Below are 19,047 nucleotides of genomic sequence, written 5' to 3' on the forward strand. Positions count from 1 at the left end.
CATTTGTTTAAATTTTGCCTGCTAAACATATCAACAGGCTGCAGGCGCCATAAAAGTAACAAATTTCGAACAGTTGTTTAATTTATGCAAAACGTGTATTACTAGAAAGTTTGAAAGCTTTTGCCAATGCTTACGTTTAACGCACACACATTCACATATACGGTAGGTGTTCCCTGTAGAGCAACGCCAAATTATTCAGCAAAAGTGCATTAGTCATTACTTCTGGGAAGAAATCGTACTAGTTCGAAAGTGGCAAGAAGTGAACCAGTTGCAGAATATCCACTTAGAGGTGCAAGCTGAATGAATATTCTTCTATTACTATAATTAAGAATGAGAATGGCAGCGGAATGGAGACTCAAGCCAAACGTCGTGCTTTAGATGTACAACGTAGTAGTTCCGTCAAGCTGAACATATGAACGGACGCCTGGTATGGTGGGAAGCTCTTTGGAAGGGCTATAATACCACTAAACTGTGGCGGGTGCATGCATGCATTGGCATCATCGGAGCATCTAGAAGTTGTCCCAGTGCTGTCCTGATGTCGTTTTGCACTTACTTCCTTTCAACTTTTACGTTATTTCCATCGCTGCTCAAAGTGCAATCAAATTAAAGAAGGTTGGCCTCTGGAGGCCATCTTTCAAGGGACAAGATAGCATTTTTGGGCAGTTAACACCGTAATCCTCTGAATTTCGGACAGATCTCTATACGCAAACTGGAGTTTGAGGGCCGTGCCAGGGCAATCTTTGAAAGTTGGCAGGATTGTAATGAGGAAAAAACCTGCACCGAAGCTGGTAACTCTGTCTTCACTGATGGCTCCAAGATAGAATAGGGAGTCGGAGAAGGTGTTTTCTCTAAATGAGCCAATTTATCTTTGTTCTAAAAATTGCCGAATACTGCTAGTATTTTTCGCATAGAAGTATCTGCGATCCTGCCGGCATGTTAAATGCTTAGGTAACGTGGAAGCGAGGGAGGTATTCACATTTTTCCGGTTGTGTAGCTGCTATCGAAGCTCTGACGATGGTGCAGATCCAAACTAGTGAGCTCTTATAAGGAGGATACCAAATTTCTTGTGTGTGCAGATAAAATATCTCTGATCTGGGCATCCTCCTGACTGTTGTTAAAGGGGAATTTTTCAATTTATTCCACAAAACATTGAGGACCCGATGTGCCTGTCTTGCTTAGAGGAGGCGGATAGCACTAAGCACTTTCTCTGTGAGTGTCCTACCTTTGCTAGAGCACGACTATGAGCTTTGGGTTCCGATGAGTCAAATTCGTTCTATAAAACTGGAGGATATTTACAGATTCGCCAAAGAATCTGGAAAATTCTCACGGAACTAACTATCTCTATCTCTGTCCCTATTCTTTCCCATCTCTTTCTTTCACACTTTTCTCCTTCCCTCCTTGACTATGGAAAAAGGGTTCCAGAGCTCCAAATAACCTGAGTGTTTTAGGAGCCACCAAATCTCTTGGCGCTTCTTGGCTCGACCTAATCAAATTTCAATTTCAATATAATATCTTATGGGGGTATTCTAGAGGCATCGCGCGGTTTTCGAAACGCTGTACAAACAAACAAAATTTTTATTATAATTTTTTTTTAATTTTCACACTAAAAACTAACCCAAAAAAACAAAATTTATATTCACTAAATTTTGCGCAGTCAAAGTAGGGGGTTCAAGAAAAAACAGGATGTCCTGGCGTGCATGATTCCAACCCTCCTGGTGATCTGAAAAATTAAAACCAAACGGACTCTTAATTATTATAGATGCCGCTATCGAATGAGACTTGGACAAGCTAAAAAAAGATTTTTCACAATATGGCGGCTGTTTGGAAAAATATTTTTTCATATATTTTCAACAATTCCGATTTTTTTTAAATACTAAATGAAAAGTTAAAGTTTCGAGCTAGGGTCATCCGATGAAGAAATGCATAAGGAATATGCTTCCCAAATTTGAAGTCCGTTAGAACTCGAGTCTATCCAGCTCGAAAAAGGTAGTTTTGAGAAAAAAAGTTTTCACAAAAGATGGATCGGAATCATATCATATCACCAAAAAGGCTATAACTCATGAAATAATAGGAATTTTAAAAAATCCTCTTAACGACATATTCTTAAATATCTAGACTTTGAAAATATGCAAAAAAAAGTTCAATTTTTTCAACTACACTAGAATACCACCTTAAGAACCAAGAATCAAAGCAAAGAGCTGCTAGAGCTTCGGAAAGACCCTGTCAACTCTTGCGACATATTGATCAATCAGAAGCCACCTGGTTGAGCCACTTAGACACACTTTCGTTCCAATATAGCACCTTGAGTGTTCAAATATATTCAAGAATTTACAGTTATTATAATATTCACTTTTATTATTTTCCGTTTTTCATTCTTCACATAAAACAAATATTCGCACGCGTCGTGTCGTAGAATCAGGATACCAGCACAGTTGGCAATCATTGGTGTGCTTACTGATCGGATTTATGCACTCATCTTAATACGAATGTCTATTTGCCAAAACCACCAAATGCACCCGCGGTCGCACTCGCTTCAGCCTCGGCATTTGCCGAACCGCCGAATCCACCGGCGTTTGTCTTTGCAACGGCATTGGCATTGGCGTTACTAGAAGCACCACCTCCTTGATTTCTACCGAAACCACCTTGATTTCCGCCAAAGCCGCCGCCGCCGCCGCCGCCGAAGTTTTGTCCACCAAATCCTCCAGCACCAGGTCCTCCAAATCCTCCTGCACCAGGTCCACCATATCCTCCTGCACCAGGTCCTCCAAATCCTCCTGCACCAGGTCCACCAAATCCTCCTGCACCAGGTCCTCCAAATCCTCCTGCACCAGCGTTAGCTTCAGCATTGGCATTTGCATTTCCGCCACTATATTGTGGCATAGCCCAACTAACGGCTATAATTGCGGACAGCACTAGAAGTAATTTCATTGTTTTAATTTGAGGAGAAATTCCGAACCCAACTATTAAGTATCGATCACGAAACTGAAGTACTTTTGTCCAAATTTCCCCTTTTATAGCAAAAGCCATCAAACAAAATGCTGGTCACAAGTGATCTCTAGACAGGTTGCTAGACGGAGACTACTCGCTTACTCATACACCTACAAACCCTGCGTTCTTAATAGTTTAGTTGAGTGCGCGTTTTTTGCATTTCGTGTGACGGGTAAATTAAAGACGAATTTCGGATATTAGCACACGCGTGCACCAAGAAAAAATTTATCACGGAGGAGACGAACAAACAAACAAAAAAAATTCTAACTAATACTTTTTATGAATCCGATGGTATGACGTCCAAATACAGGTTTCGTTTTAATTTCATTGCTTTAAATGTGCAATTCTTGTATATGGGTACATTTACTAGGTTGTTCAATAAGTTTTGCGGTTCGATGAGAAAACCCCAATTTTATGGGTTGAAATACACTTTATTATTCAGTATTCAGGCTCGCTAAATATCAGAATAACGAGATTCCAATATATTATATAAATTCCCTCCCTGAAGTGAAAATCTGAAAGATCCGCAAAATACGCTTCCACAGCTGTTAAGACCTCTCCGTTTTATGAAAAACGCATTCCACGCATGCATTTTTTTACGCGCCTCATAAAAAATATCTGCCGTTCGGAGTCGGCTCGAAACTGTAGTTCCATCCATTTGTGTCGAACAACATCCAGACGCACACCACAAATAGCTCCTCCTCCTAAAACGGGTGTACGTGCCACTTATATAGGTATATATAAACATAGGAAGCTGCTATGAGCCAAATCTGGTGAATACGGTTTACGACATTTTCGACATTTTCTTTAACACCAAAAATACCTGAACGGAGTCGACAAAACCGATTGCACGTAGTTATCTGTTACTGTACCGGCACCAAAACCCCCATTCACAATTTCAGAGACCCGTGTTGAATTTTCGCCTTTATCGAAGGCAACTCCGAATTACCTTTTTTGACTTCCAATGATAACTCACACCTGTTTGGAACGAACAAAAAACAGCACAAGAATTTGTTTTCCCCAGACTAATTTATGTAGACCGGGATGCATGGGATTTAGCAATGCAAGGCAACGGCCTTGACTGGGTTTAACAAGGCAAATTCCAGGGACCTATCCTTGTCACTTGCTTTATTCAAGTTAACACACAGCCCCCTGGATTTGACCCTGTCTTTTCCTTGGCCATCCTGGATAGCTGCTGAGCACCCGCCGGGCAGTGAACGAATGTGTGAGACGAATGTCCCCCCAGGACATTAAATTTGGGTTGTGCGCTGGGTTTGGGACCCGCCACGGAAAACAAAAACAACCAGTGAAGACCGCAATAGCCTCGGATAATGAACCCCTCAACGTTGACGACCATCGCAAACGAAAACCGGACTCCGATTTACGGATATGCACCTGGAATGTCCGAACCCTAAATAGGGAAGGTGCCTCTATCCAGTTGGCGGAAGCCCTCGAAAAAATTAAGGCTGATATCACCGCCATCCAGGAGATAAGATGGACAGGACAAGGCTGCTCTAAGCAAGCAGGCTGCGATATCTACTACAGCTGCCATGCGGAGCGGCGCGAATTAGGATGCGGATTTGTTGTAAGCGGGAGGCTTCGGTCCCACGTCTCTAGGTTCACACCTGTGAGCGATAGGCTAGCCACAATCCGTATCCAGGCACGGTTCTTCAACATAAGCCTGATTTGCGCGCACGCCCCAACGGAGGAAAAGGACGATACCATCAAAGACAGTTTCTATGCGAGACTCGAGCAAGTATATGACCGCTGCCCAGCCCACGACGTGAAGATCGTACTCGGGGACTTCAACGCAAAGGTTGGGCGAGAATCTGTCTTCGATCCCACTGTCGGTCAGTTCAGCCTCCACGAGACCTCATCGAACAATGGTCTAAGGCTGATCGACTTCGCTGCGGCGCGAAACATGGTAGTTAGTAGCACCAGATTCCAATACCTCAACATCCATAAGGCCACCTGGCTGTCCCCTGATCAAAGAACGCGCAACCAAATTGATCATGTTGAGATCGACGGAAGGCATGCTTCATGTGTGCAGGATGTGCGAACGTTCCGTGGAGTGAACATCGACTCTGACCACTATCTTGTCGCAGCCAAGATACGCATGCGGTTATGCAATGCGAAAAACGTGCGCATCACTACGCAACGAAAGCTAGACGTCGCTAAGCTGCTATCACAACGGACTGCCGAAACTTACCCCGCTCACCTCTCGGAGTTGCTCCTCCACGATTCTCTACCTGCAGACGCAGGCGGACTTTGGGCACATATATCCCGCTCTATGCGAGCTGCCGCTGAAAAAACCTTTGGGTTTCAACGCCCACCTAATCGAAACCAATGGTTCGACGAAGAGTGTCGCGAAGCTACTGCAGCGAAGAACGCAGCTTACAAAAGAACTCTGCAGTCAGCTGCAACGCGGGCCGTGCGAGATAACTACAGGCAAAAGAGATCGGAAGAGAGGCGCCTCTTCAGACGAAAGAAGCGAGAACAGGAGAAGCGTGAGCGTGAGCTGCTAGAGGAGTACAGGGACAGGAATGATGCTCGAATATTCTATCAACAAGTCAAGCGTCTGACACAAGGTTTCAAGGCCGGAGTATCAGCCTGCAGAGATAAAAACGGAAATCTGGTTATGGATACGCAGTCTACACTGGGCATATGGAGGGAACACTTCTGCAATTTACTTGCTGCCGATGACGCACACAATTCCAACCCAGTAGAAGATGACCCGATACCGCCAATCGACGATCATTTGGACGTTCCACCACCTAGTCATGACGAAGTCAGAGTTGCCATTCAGCGGCTCAAGAATAACAAAGCGGCTGGCGCTGACGGCTTGCCCGCTGAATTGTTCAAGACTGGCGGCGATGTGCTGATAGGGAGCGTGCATCAGCTCATCTGTAAAATATGACTAGCAGAAAGCATGCCCGACGATTGAAATCTCAGTGTCCTTTGTCCTGTACTGAAGAAGGGTGACCCGACGATCCGCACCAATTACCGGGGCATTAGTCTTCTAACCATCGCTTACAAGGTGCTGTCTAGCGTCCTATGTGGAAGACTTAAGCCGTTTGCCAACACACTGATCGGGCCTTATCAGTGCGGCTTCAGAAGTGGTAAGTCCACCATCGACCAGATTTTCACATTACGCCAAATCCTGAAAAAGACCCATGAAAAGCAAGTCGACAGCCATCATCTTTTTGTCGACTATAAAGCTGCGTTCGATAGCCCGATTAGGGATTGCCTGTACGCCACCATGTTTGAGTTCGGTATACCAGCGAAGCTCATACGGCTTTGCAGAATAACGTTGAGCAACACAACCAGCTCCGTCAAGGTAGGAAATAACCTCTCCGAGCCATTCAGTACCGTTCGAGGTTTCAGACAAGGCGATCCGCTGTCATGCAACCTCTTCAACTTCGTGATGGAAGGGGTGCTCCGAAAAGCAGGTGTGCATCGTAATGGCACTATTTTGTACAAATGTGTCCATTGACATTATCGGCCGCTGTAAGCGAGATGTCACCGCTGCGTTTTCTGCTATCGAGAAGGAATCATCACGAGTGGGTCTGGCGATGAACGAGGGTAAAACAAAGTATATGCTGTCTACAACGCGGAACACACGGCGTGTAGGAACGCACGTCATTGCGGACAACTATACTTTCGAAGTTGTGCCAGAATTTATTTATGCTTGATAATAGGTGTTACTATGGGCAAAGTAAGCAATTGAGTAGTCGAGCCCTCTCTCGCATGACCAAACTGACACTTTACAAGACGCTCATCATACTCGTGTTGCTTTATGGCGCAGATGTAGTGTCACAAAGCGATGCAGCCGCCCTTGGGGTGTTCGAGAGAAAAGTTCTTCGTAAGATCTTCGGTCCTGTGCGCGTTGGCGAAGACTACCATTCAAGAATGAACCACGAGCTGTATGAGCTCTACGCCGACATTGACGTAGTTCAACGCATCGCCATCCAACGACTGCGTTGGCTAGGGCATGTCGTGCGTATGGATGAAGAAGCTCCAGCAAAGAAGGTGTTCGAGGGCGAAGTCCAAGGGAGCCGACGTAGAGGAAGAAAGACCAGGTGGAGGAAACCCTATGCTCGCTTGGTGCACAGAATTGGAGAAGGCGCGCGCGGAGCAGAGGCGCCTGGAGAGAGCTAGTGAGGTCGGCCGTAAGTTGGACGTGAGTTTAACACATTTCTGTTATAGCTAACAACTTGAGCTTTCAGGTACTTTTCTTAAAATTAATTTTCTATCGATTATTTGGATCTTAGCCATTGTCAAAATGCTCTTGTGACGCGATGCATTGTCCTAATGAGAAAAAATGTTTTTCGTTTGCAAACTGGGTCTTATACCATGAAATTTTTGTTCAACTGGTTTAAGAGGTTACAAAGAGTATAAAAATGTATTGCTTAATCAGTTTGTAAGTAATCCACAAACAAAATTCCTTTTGCATTCCAAAAAACCGATGCTACCACCATCTTGGCCGATTTCTGGACACGAACTTGTTTCGGAGCCGAACAAAAATCTTCACACGACTCTTTGGCTCTTGTTTTAATAAGGAATCATGATGGTAGACCCTAGTCTCATCCATAGTGCTGACGCAATTCTACTTTACCCTTTCGAAAATTCTCTAAATTTAGAGGAGAAAGCCTCATTCGAATGTGTTTTTGTGCCATTGTTTCTGAAATCCCATACTTGAGTCAAAATATGATTAACAGCGCCCAAATTTCTGTAATTTCTGGTGTTGTTACTGGTTTTGGAAGTGCTTGACGTGGATCCTCTCAAGGCTTCTACGACCACTTTTAAATTCAGCAAGCCATCTTTCTACTGTACCACAGGGTGAAGTCCAAAATAAATATAATCGGCAGGATCTTTGTTCTGATAACTTCGAGTTTATTTATTCAAAAAAGTCCCCTCTGGCTTCGATACACGGTTTTACGCGATTTAAAAACTTTTCGAAAGGGTGTTTCAGACAACTGACCGGAATGTAGTTCAGGATGTCGGTACAACCCTTTTGGATGACCTCTACGGACGCAAAACGTTTTCTTTTCATGGCCAAATGCAATTTTCCGCATAGGTAGAAGTCACAGGGAGCCATATCAGGCGAATACGATGAGTGATTGATGGTTAAAACATGATTTCTAGACAAAAAATCAGTCACAAGAGTGCATCAATGAGATGGTGTGTTATCATCAAATAAGCGCCAGCTTCCTCCTTCGCGGTATTCAGGGCGAATTCGGCGAACGCGATGCAACAAACGATTCAAAACGCCAAGATAGAAAATTGCATTGACGGTTTGGCCTTGTGAACAATTCCCTTGGAATCGTAAAAACTAATGAGCAATGACTTGATTTTTGACTTCTCCAAACGCGATTTTTGGGTGGTGGCTCGTCTAGGGCCTTCCATTCGCATTTTGACGCTTAGATTCAGGTTCATGTTTGAAACATAACATTTCATTACCAGTTACAATGTTGTAAAGGAAGTTCTCGTCTTTGCTCGTCTCTTTAATGAGTCTTTGCGGAATGAAACGTGCACAGACCTTTCGTAAGCCCAAATGATCAGTTAAAATGCGATAAATCGATGTTTTGAAGAAGTTCAACTCCGATTTCATGAATTTCAATGAGGATTACGGTTCATTTTTGTTAAATTTACGAACAATATCGATGGAGTTTTCGGTGATTACTGATTTTGGGCGGCCCGTATGTTCATTGGCATTCTCGTCCTCACAACCATCTCTCTCCACTCATGAACTCTGGCACGAGATAGACATTCATCGCCCTAAACTTTTTTCATCAATTCAAATGTTTCGGTAAACGATTTACCGATTTTAAAATAAAAGTTGATAATAGCTCTTTGTTCGAAACTCACTGAACCGAATGCACCCTAGCTTTCACTGGAAGTCAGCTAGGGATGTAACTGCCAACGTACTAACTCATTAGAAAGATGGCGCCATTAGTCTTGTTTATTTTGGACTTCACCTTGTATTAAATGGATACAGCTCAATTTTTTTTAACAATATATAAAATCAAAATCGAAATAAGTTTTAGTTCACTAATATTTTCTTTTATTTCAAATTGTTATTCTTTATAAAAAATATAACCTACGCATACCCAATGCTAACAAAAAGAGGGCAGCCACACAGAAGATGTTCGGCAGTGTCCTTAGTCAAGACTAGAAGTTCGATTTAGTTCAATCATAATCCTTTCCTCCGGAACAAAGCATTCGCGCTCGTCAGTATTCCTTTGTTTTTTTTTTTTGTCTTCGGAATAGCCGACTTCACAATTTCTACACGCTCCCTAAAAACATTTTTAGACACCCTGTAAAATGTTTGATTTCTAATAACCCTCTTGTAACTCTCTCGTGGCAATGACTAATCTGCTGTTTGAGTTATTCCTAATGTACTGAAGCACCCAGTGCCTCTTTTTTTTTGTTTTATTTCTCCTCCGCTGGAGTAAATAAAATAATAAAATGAACTCCCCTTCACCATTCGACATATTGACAACTCGTACTTTGACGATAGTTAGGCGCATTGTGTGTGGACTTGTAAGCGCATCGGTAATTATTTTACTATTCACTTTTATTTTTTCCATTTTTTATTCTTCATTCATTTACTATAAATTAATTTAATTCTAAGGCAGTCACATATAAAATATGTATGAATCAGGATACACACCGTTGGACTTCACACCCACGGACTCGCATTCCCATTTTATTTACCAGGACCACCGAATCCTTGATTTCCACCGAAACCGCCTCCATTTCCACCGAAACCACCTCCTTGATTTCCACCGAAACCACCTCCTTGATTTCCACCGAAACCACCTCCTTGATTTCCACCAAAACCACCTCCTTGATTTCCACCGAAACCACCTCCTTGATTCCCGCCAAAGCCTCCGCCATTGGATCCACCAAATCCTCCTTGTCCACCACCAAATTGTGGCATAGCCCAACTAACGGCTATAATTGCGGACAGCACTAGAAGTAATTTCATTGTTTTAATTTGAGGAGAAATTCCGAACCCAACTATTAAGTATCGATCACGAAACTGAAGTACTTTTGTCCAAATTTCCCCTTTTATAGCAAAAGCCATCAAACAAAATGCTGGTCACAAGTGATCTCTAGACAGGTTGCTAGACGGAGACTACTCGCTTACTCATACACCTACAAACCCTGCGTTCTTTATAGTTTAGTTGAGTGCGCGTTTTTTGCATTTCGTGTGACGGATAAATTAAAGACGAATTTCGGATATTAGCAGACGCGTGCACCAAGAAAAAAATTATCACGGAGGAGACGAACAAACAAACAGAAAAAATTCTAACTAATACTTTTTATGAATCCGATGGTATGACGTCCAAATACAGGTTTCGTTTTAATTTCATTGCTTTAAATGTGCAATTCTTGCATATGGGTACATGTACTAGGTTGTTCAATAAGTTTTCCGGTTCGATGAGAAAACCCCAATTTTATGGGTTGAAATACACTTTATTATTCAGTATTCAGGCTCGCTAAATATCAGAATAACGAGATTCCAATATATTATATAAATTCCCTCCCTGAAGTGAAAATCTGAAAGATCCGCAAAATACGCTTCCACAGCTGTTAAGACCTCTCCGTTTTATGAAAAACGCATTCCACGCATGCATTTTTTTACGTCTGCAAACATATGGAAGTGGTCGCCCCTCGGCAGGCAATGGCAAACCTTCGAATGTATTTCTGCCATGAAAACGCGCCTCATAAAAAATATCTGCCGTTCGGAGTTGGCTCGAAACTCTAGTTCCATCCATTTGTGTGGAACAACATCCAGACGCACACCACAAATAGCTCCTCCTCCTAAAACGGGTGTACGTGCCAATTATATAGGTATATATAAACATAGGAAGCCGCTTTGAGCCAAATCTGGTGAATACGGTTTACGACATTAACGACATTTTCTTTAACAACAAAAATACCTGAACGGAATCGACGAAACCGAAATTGCACGTAGTTATCTGTTACTGTACCGTTGAATTTTCGCCTTTATCGAAGGCAACTCCGAATTACCTTTCTTGACTTCCAATGATAACTCACAACTGATTGGAACGAACAAAAAACAGCATTTGTTTTCCTCAAAAACAGAATTTGTTTTCCTCAGACTAATTTATGTAGACCTGCTCCGAAGGTTTTGTAGGCGCTGAATTCGAATGGGAATATTTATGCGTTTAGAAAATCTAATCTTTTTACATATCCAAGTAGTATTTTGAGACACTGTACAAAAACCAAACAAAAAAATTGGCTTTATGATGTTACATAACCTTACACTTTTAAAGGGAAATATCTCAAGTGCTAAGTTTAAAAACTACACCCATGGTCTGATTTTTGCATCAAAATTTGTGTCGGCTTCTGCCAATTATAAGAATAAAAAGCAGGAGTGAAATTGGCCCACGATTAAGCGCGCCAGCTACGCAAATTGATTTTAGAATCATTATTCGAAATCCGGTTGAAAATCACATTACGAAAATTGGAATATTTTTTTGATTCATCCGAATTTATTGTAAAGCCACTAACAAAGACTCACCTTCAGCAATCGGGTCTGGGGTAGAGATTGCACGCTATCAGGCTGCAAAATTACGAAACGTAACGCGCCTCGTGGCTATTTTCACTGGAAATTTCCCTATTGGCGCTCGCGCCAGGTGACAATTAAATTTTGAGATCTAGATTTATTTCGAATTTACTTGAGATTTATTTGAGCTCAAATTCAGGGTAGATATTCAGCTTTATTGAGGGCACGGAGGACAACGTTATGACCATTGGTGTCTAACTCACCGCTGGATTTGTACAACCTTTAACCTCCTTATACTATTTAACCCTGGGCACCCGGGAAAGTCTGGCCGGACTTTTTCGACTTTGGACGTGAGTTTAACATATTTCTGTTATAGTTAACAACTTGAGCTTTCAGGTACTTTTCTTAAATTTAGTTTTCTATCGATTATTTGGATCTTAGCCATTGTCAAAATGCTCTTGTGACGCGATGCATTGCCCTAATGAGAAAAAATGTTTTTCGTTTGCAAACTGGGTCTTATGCCATGAAATTTTTCTTCAGCTGGTTTAAGAGGTTACAAAGAGTATTCAAAATTTATTGTTTAACCAGTTTGTAAGTAATCCACAAACAAAATTCCTTTTGCATTCCAAAAAAACCGATGCTACCAACTTCTTGGCTGATTTCTGGACACGAACTTGTTTCGGAGCCGACAAAAAAGGTTCACACGACTCTTTAGCTTCTTGTTTTAATTTAGGATCATGGTGGTAGACCCAAGTCTCATCCATAGTGCTGACGCATAAAATCTACTTTATCCTTTCGAAAATGCTCTAAATTTAGCAGAGAAAGTCGCACTCGAATGTGTTTTTGTGCCATTGTTAGGAAGGCGACACCCATTGAGCACACAGCTTTCTGAAACCCCATACTTCAGTCAAAATATGACTTACACTGCCCAACGAGCTGCCTAGGGCTTCTACTAAATATCTTTCAGTCACTCGACGATTTGTCAAATTTCTATGATTTCTGGTGTTGTTACTAGTTTTGGACGTGCTTGACGCTGATCGTCTCAAGGCTTCTACGACCACGTTTAAATTCAGCAAGCCATCTTTCTACTGTACCACAGGGTAAAGTCCAAAATAAACAAAACTGAGCTAAAATAGAATCGACAGCAGCTTTATTCTAATAACTTCGAGTTTATTTATTTAAAATAGTCCCCTCTGACCTCGATACACTGTTTTACGCGATCTAAAAGCTTTTCGATAGGGTGTTTCAGGTCATTGACTGGAATGTACTTCAGGATGTCGGGGCAACCCTTTAGCCAAATGCCAAATTTTCCGCATAGGTAGAAGTCACAGGGAGCCATATCAGGCGAATACGGTGAGTGATTGATGGTTAAAACGTGATTTCTAGACAAAAAATCAGTCACTAGGGTGGATCGATGAGAAGGTGCATTATCATCAAATAAGCGCCAGCTTCCTCCTTCGCGGTTTCAGGGCGAATTCGGCGAACGCGATGCAACAAACGATTCAAAACGGCAAGATAGAAAATTGCATTGACGGTTTGGCCAGTTGGTATGAACTCCTTGTGAACAATTCCCTTGGAATCGTAAAAACTAATGAGCATTGACTTGATTTTTGACTTCTCCAAACGCGATTTTTGGGTGGTGGATCATCTAGGGCCTTCCATTCGCATTTTGACGCTTAGATTCAGGTTCATGTTTGAAACATAACATTTCATTACCAGTTACAATGTTGTAAAGGAAGTTCACGTCTTTCCTCGCCTCTTTAATGGGGTCTTTCGAATATTGAAGTTTGACCAATTTTTGGTCCCCAGTTAACTTGTGCGGAATGAAATGTGTACCGACCTTTCGTAAGCCCAAATGATCAGTTAAAATGCGATAAATCGATGTTTTGAAGAAGTTTAACTCCGATTTCATGAATTTCAATGATGATTACGGTTCATTTTTGTTAAATTTACGAACAATATCGATGGAGTTTTCGGTGATTAATGATTTTGGGCGGCCCATATGTGCATTGGCATTCTCGTCCTCACAACCATCTCTCTCCACTCATGAACTCTGGCATGAGATAAACATTCATCGCCCTAAACTTTTTTCATCAATTCAAATGTTTCGGTAAAAATTTTACCGATTTTAAAATAAAATTTGATATTAGCTCTTTGTTCGAAACTCAGTTTTGTACCGATGACGCAAACGTACTGCCAATTTAGACGCAATAACTCAGCCTTCACTGAACCGAATGCCACCAAACTATCACTGGCGGTCAGGTAGGAATGTAACTTCCAACGCACTAACTCATTAGAAAGATGGCGCCATTAGTCTTGTTTATTTTGGACTTCACCTTATATTAAATGGATACAGTTCAATTTTTTTTAACAATATATAAAATCAAAATCGAAATAAGTTTTAGTTCACTAATATTTTCTTTTTTTCAAATTGTTATTCTTTATAAAAAATATAACCTACGCATACCCAATGCTAACAAAAAGAGGGCAGCCACACAGAAGATGTTCGGCAGTGTCCTTAGTCAAGATTAGAAGTTCGATTTAGTTCAATCATAATCCTTTCCTCCGGAACAAAGCATTCGCGCTCGTCAGTATTCCTTTGTTTTTTTTTTTGTCTTCGGAATAGCCGACTTCACAATTTCTACACGCTCCCTAAAAACATTTTTAGACACCCTGTAAAATGTTTGATTTCTAATAATCCTCTTGTAACTCTCTCGTGGCAATGACTAATCTGCTGTTTGAGTTATTCCTAATGTACGGACGCACCCAGTGCCTTTTATTTTTTTGTTTTATTTCTCCTCCGCTGGAGTAAATAAAAGAAGAAAATTAATTCCCCTTCACCGTTCGACATATTGACAACTCATACTTTGACGATAGTTAGGCGCATTGTGTGCGGACTTGTAAGCGCATCGGTAATTATTTTACTATTCACTTTTATTTTTTTCCATTTTTTATTCTTCATTCATTTACTATAAATTAATTTAATTCTAAGGCAGTCACATATAAAATATGTATAAATCAGGATACACAACGTTGGACTTCACACCCACGGACTCGCATTCCCATTTTATTTACCAGGACCACCGAATCCTTGATTTCCACCGAAACCGCCTCCATTTCCACCGAAACCACCTCCTTGATTTCCACCGAAACCACCTCCTTGATTTCCACCGAAACCACCTCCTTGATTCCCGCCAAAGCCTCCTTGTCCACCACCAAATCCTCCTTGTCCACCACCAAATCCTCCTTGTCCACCCCCAAATCCTCCTTGTCCACCACCAAATCCTCCTTGTCCACCACCAAATCCTCCTTGTCCACCACCAAATCCTCCTTGTCCACCACCAAATTGTGGCATAGCCCAACCAACGGCTACAATTGCGAAAAGCACTACAAGTAATTTCATTGTTTTAATTTGAGGAGAAATTCCGAACTGAAGTCCAGCATCACCAAATTTCCTCTTTTATAGCAAAAATCTTCTTCATTGGTTATTACTTCAACACTTTGCTGCACGGACAATACTTGCCTAATTATACCCACACATGCATAATTGTGTTGATGTTTCGTTGAGTGTGATTTGTTTTTGTTTTTGCATTTTGTGTGAGCTAAATTTAAGTTGAGATCCAAATAAATTCGCACGCGCGTGTAAAGAGAGAGAAAAAAACAATTATCCAATGGAAGCAAACTAGTTCCAACTAACACACATTTAAAGAGGCCAATAGTAGTTTACTGGTAGTTGGAGATGTTCACACATAAAAAGAGAATGACGTTTGCAAACCCGTATGGGGTTTAGTTCTGTTTAGTTTTATTATTATTTACTTAAGGGGTTATATATGTACCTTGTGAGCCCGAAAAAATGGATGATTGTCATAATTTTTTAATTTTTTTTAAATATGTTTCAGAACATTTATTCAAATGAGGCATAAATCACACTGAAGGGTAACTCTCGATGAATACATTTTGGTGTTTTTATTTCAAAAAATGTTATTATTTATTGTTGATTGATATCGCCCCTCTCCCGAAACGCCGTTTTTTAGAAGAGGCTTGCGGTGATCACGGTAGCGCATGAGCAGCTTAACTGAAATCAAAAAAAATTAAGTGATTATTGTGGAAAAATGTTTTTTAGTGAATCCGAATGGTTTATTTACCCAAAAAAAAAAATTTCACGATATGAAAACCGCTTTGTACCAAAATAAACGTTTTTTGAGGGTTAGAAAAATTAAAAAAAAAATTAATTCCAGCGAACTATGCAAATATTTATAAAAACTGAACCGTGCAGATTCACGAGGTTGTAACTTCGAATCATTAAAAAACAAAGTTTATGCAAATCGCTCAAGTAGTTTTTGATAAATAATAATCACCGCGACGGTAATTTTCAAAAAACACTACTTCGAGATAATCGCGCCTAAAGTTTTGCGTGCACTTCATTTATGGGTAAGGTCGCGCGCTTCCCCGGCCTGTAACTTTCATTCTAGTGCTCCGATCTTTATCATTTTTTGAATTTAAATTTTTAGGATGATGTACTTTTAGAATATGCCATAAAACAGTTTTCGATTTTTTAGTCCAACACAAGGTATATAACCTCTTAAATAACTTTTTTAGTATTTAAATAAATCAAATAAACTATAAGTTTCTAAAACTATTTCGAAATAAATATGCACAACAATAATAAAAATTGTTTATACTTTGAATCAATTAAAATATAAACGTTTGATTTGTTTTTGTTTAATGCGTAAATACTAAAAAATTAGCCTATTTATAAACATACAGCTACGTACACAATAATAGATACGCGACATATTGCAAAGTTTTGACTATTTATTTATTTTCTATTCACTTTTTACTACTTTTCATTACTCCGACAAAAACTATATTACAAAAAGTTTCAAACTTTCGTACAAAATTAAAAAAAATCTGGGTATGCAATTTTATAGTCAATTGAATTTTGGTGTAATAAAATGTAAGCTTGAAGTGGCTCAAAAGTCGCGTTAATTTTTTACAATTCTTTGCACAAGACAGCGCATTTTCTCCGTTTCTCGAGTATTTTCATATGAATAAAAATGCATAACACCGTCAACAAAAAAAATTATTAACAAATAAATCCATTATTTTCTCGGCAGATGGCCGCAGTGATCGAAATGTCGTAAAGTATCGTGCAAACTATTTGAAATGTATGCTCGTTGAAAAGGCGACATTTCACACTAAACAAATCTTTTGCTGTTTTTTTTTTTGTTCCATTCAGTTGTGAGTTACACGGTGGGAACAATGGAAGTCAACAAAGAGAAAATTTGGTACATTTCACTGTTTTTCTTTGATAAAAGCGAAAATGCACGCCAAGTCGCAAAATTGTGAACAGTGTTTAGGGTGCCGCTACTGTAGCAGTTAATTACGTGCAATTTTGGGTGCGACGATTCCGTTTAGGCATTTTTGATGTTTTCGATAACATCACGAAATATTCGGAGTTGACCGGCAGATTAGTAGTCGTAGCATCGCACAGTTGCATTCATTTACTTGCATTCTTCATTTTAATCACTATTTTTATTTAAATTTAGAACTTTGACCAAATTTCCAAATTATAATTCGTGTTTATTTTTACTTTGCGATCAGCTGTTTTTCTCACTTGCAAATTCTTACAAGTAAAAATGTATCCAGTAAAAACTTACGATTTCCCCTCAGGTGAAATGTCATTTTGCTCTCTCACTTTCCCCTACTTTGCAAGTCTTTTGCATGCATGAACACCAACAACTGTTACATATTATTTGCTTCATGAACAGACCCATTGATGTGACAAAATGTATTCAAATGGCGAACCGCACACGAGTCGTTAGCTGCTCGTCATCGTCATCGCAGGCATGCAGTGAGATGTCTATCGTACGACAGTCGGTTCTATGTAACCGGAACGACTCGGATTTATATTCGGCCAAGGACTGGCACTTCAGCAGCATTCCCCATATATATATGACCCCCTGCTACAACAACAACAACGCCTATCGTACAGCAGTGTCGTCACATATCATAGTTCGCTGGTAGTTTGTTATTGATTTTCATGTATTTGGCATTCAAAATGAATGTTTTTTTCTTTTTTTTTCTTTTTAGATTGATGGAATATTCTATTTAAAAGATCTGACCGGCTTTTGTCTGCAATTGAAAAATTTTCTATGAGCTTTCCTCAAAATTTTGTATTTTGCAAAAGTTTTGTTAATAATTTTTATATAAAAATTCTGTTAAGTTTAGGTTTGCCAGGTTGCTTGTAAAATACAAGATTCTCGGTGGCCCCAAGCCCATTGTGATACCCTCATTTGATTTCACTCCTCTAACTAAGTTGCTACAGCTACAGCGTGGCCGGATACCAAATAAAGTGTGGTGTTGTGTTGTTGGCGATAAGCGTGAGCGACCTCCAGCATTCTTTAACATATCTTGAATTGATGCGCGCTAAGGCCAGTGCCTTGTTCGCTGCTTGACTATCAACAAAAATGGTAAAATTTGCTGGAGGAAAATCCATGGGTCTTATCATTTTTGCTTTTCCTCTATAATGTACATCTCAGCTTGTAAGACGTTCCACCGTTTTGGGCGTCTAAAAGACCAATTTATGCATAATTGTTTCGAGTACACTTCCGATTCAATGACATTGTCCATCTTTGAGCTGTCAGTATAGATATGATTACCACTTTCATCTGATTTAACTCTGGTCTGCCAATCCTTTCTGTCGAGTATTCGTATTCAATAGGCGCTGTTCACATTCATCTTGGGTACCAGATGGTCAGCTTTCGATGCGTGTTGCAAGTGTTCCACAGAGAGTAGAACTGATTCATGACCGTGCGTGTTTACTTTGGTCAACCAGGCGTAGTATTTCTTTTTGTTCTAATTCCCTGTCTTTTTTTAATTTTTGTACTTCTAGTTTAAGGGATTCGTTTTCAGCCTTTAGCTTTTCAATTTCCAATTCCATTGGCCCCCCAAGATGAAAAACCAACAGTAGCTGTTCAAAAATTATGCGAAGATAAGCTTAGTCTGCATCACATTAAAATAAGAATATAAAGAGGAAAACTTTGTTTGTTTGTTTGGTTGTAATGAATAGGCTCAAAAACTACTGGACCAATTTTAAAAATTCTTTCACCATTCGAAAGCTACATTATCCACGAGTAACATAGATTATATTTGATTTTGGAAAAAAATAGGGTTCAGTAAGATATTTCGATTTTTCGGACACAAACTGAAAAAAATCTTATATCTTATATATAAAACTAGAAGGAGGCGTGGTGAAGATGTAGTTGGACATCCGGGGATAAAAAAAGATGCCGCTTTAGGTAGAGTCTACGGGATACATCCATCCCAATCAGAGTGTTTTTATCTTAGGATTCTACTGCACCACGTACGCGGTTCGACCTCATTTGCATACCTTAAAACTGTAAACGGTATTGTCAAAGAGACGTATCAAGCAGCATGCCATGACCGAGGTTTACTTGAAAACGATGACCATTGGGGAAACACTTTAACCGAAGCTTCGTTGTCACAGTGTCCAAAAA

At 40.3% G+C, this 19,047-nt stretch overlaps 2 protein-coding genes across 2 annotated transcripts; both read right to left on the reverse strand.

Annotated features, from left to right (window-relative positions):
• Positions 1-2,490: 2,490 nt before the first annotated feature.
• LOC129248923 (uncharacterized) lies at positions 2,491-2,928 on the reverse strand. The gene has a single exon (XM_054888536.1). The coding sequence runs from the start codon at positions 2,926-2,928 to the stop codon at positions 2,491-2,493; it is 438 nt and encodes a 145-aa protein (XP_054744511.1).
• Positions 2,929-9,697: 6,769 nt separating this feature from the next.
• LOC129248924 (uncharacterized) lies at positions 9,698-14,953 on the reverse strand. Its single transcript, XM_054888537.1, has 2 exons — positions 14,603-14,953; positions 9,698-9,963 (listed from the first exon to the last, which is right to left on the reverse strand). The coding sequence occupies exons 1-2, from the start codon at positions 14,928-14,930 to the stop codon at positions 9,698-9,700; spliced, it is 594 nt and encodes a 197-aa protein (XP_054744512.1). The 5' UTR covers positions 14,931-14,953.
• Positions 14,954-19,047: the final 4,094 nt, after the last annotated feature.

This window comes from Anastrepha obliqua, chromosome 5 (assembly GCF_027943255.1).
Source record: "Anastrepha obliqua isolate idAnaObli1 chromosome 5, idAnaObli1_1.0, whole genome shotgun sequence".
Taxonomy (NCBI): domain Eukaryota; kingdom Metazoa; phylum Arthropoda; class Insecta; order Diptera; family Tephritidae; genus Anastrepha; species Anastrepha obliqua.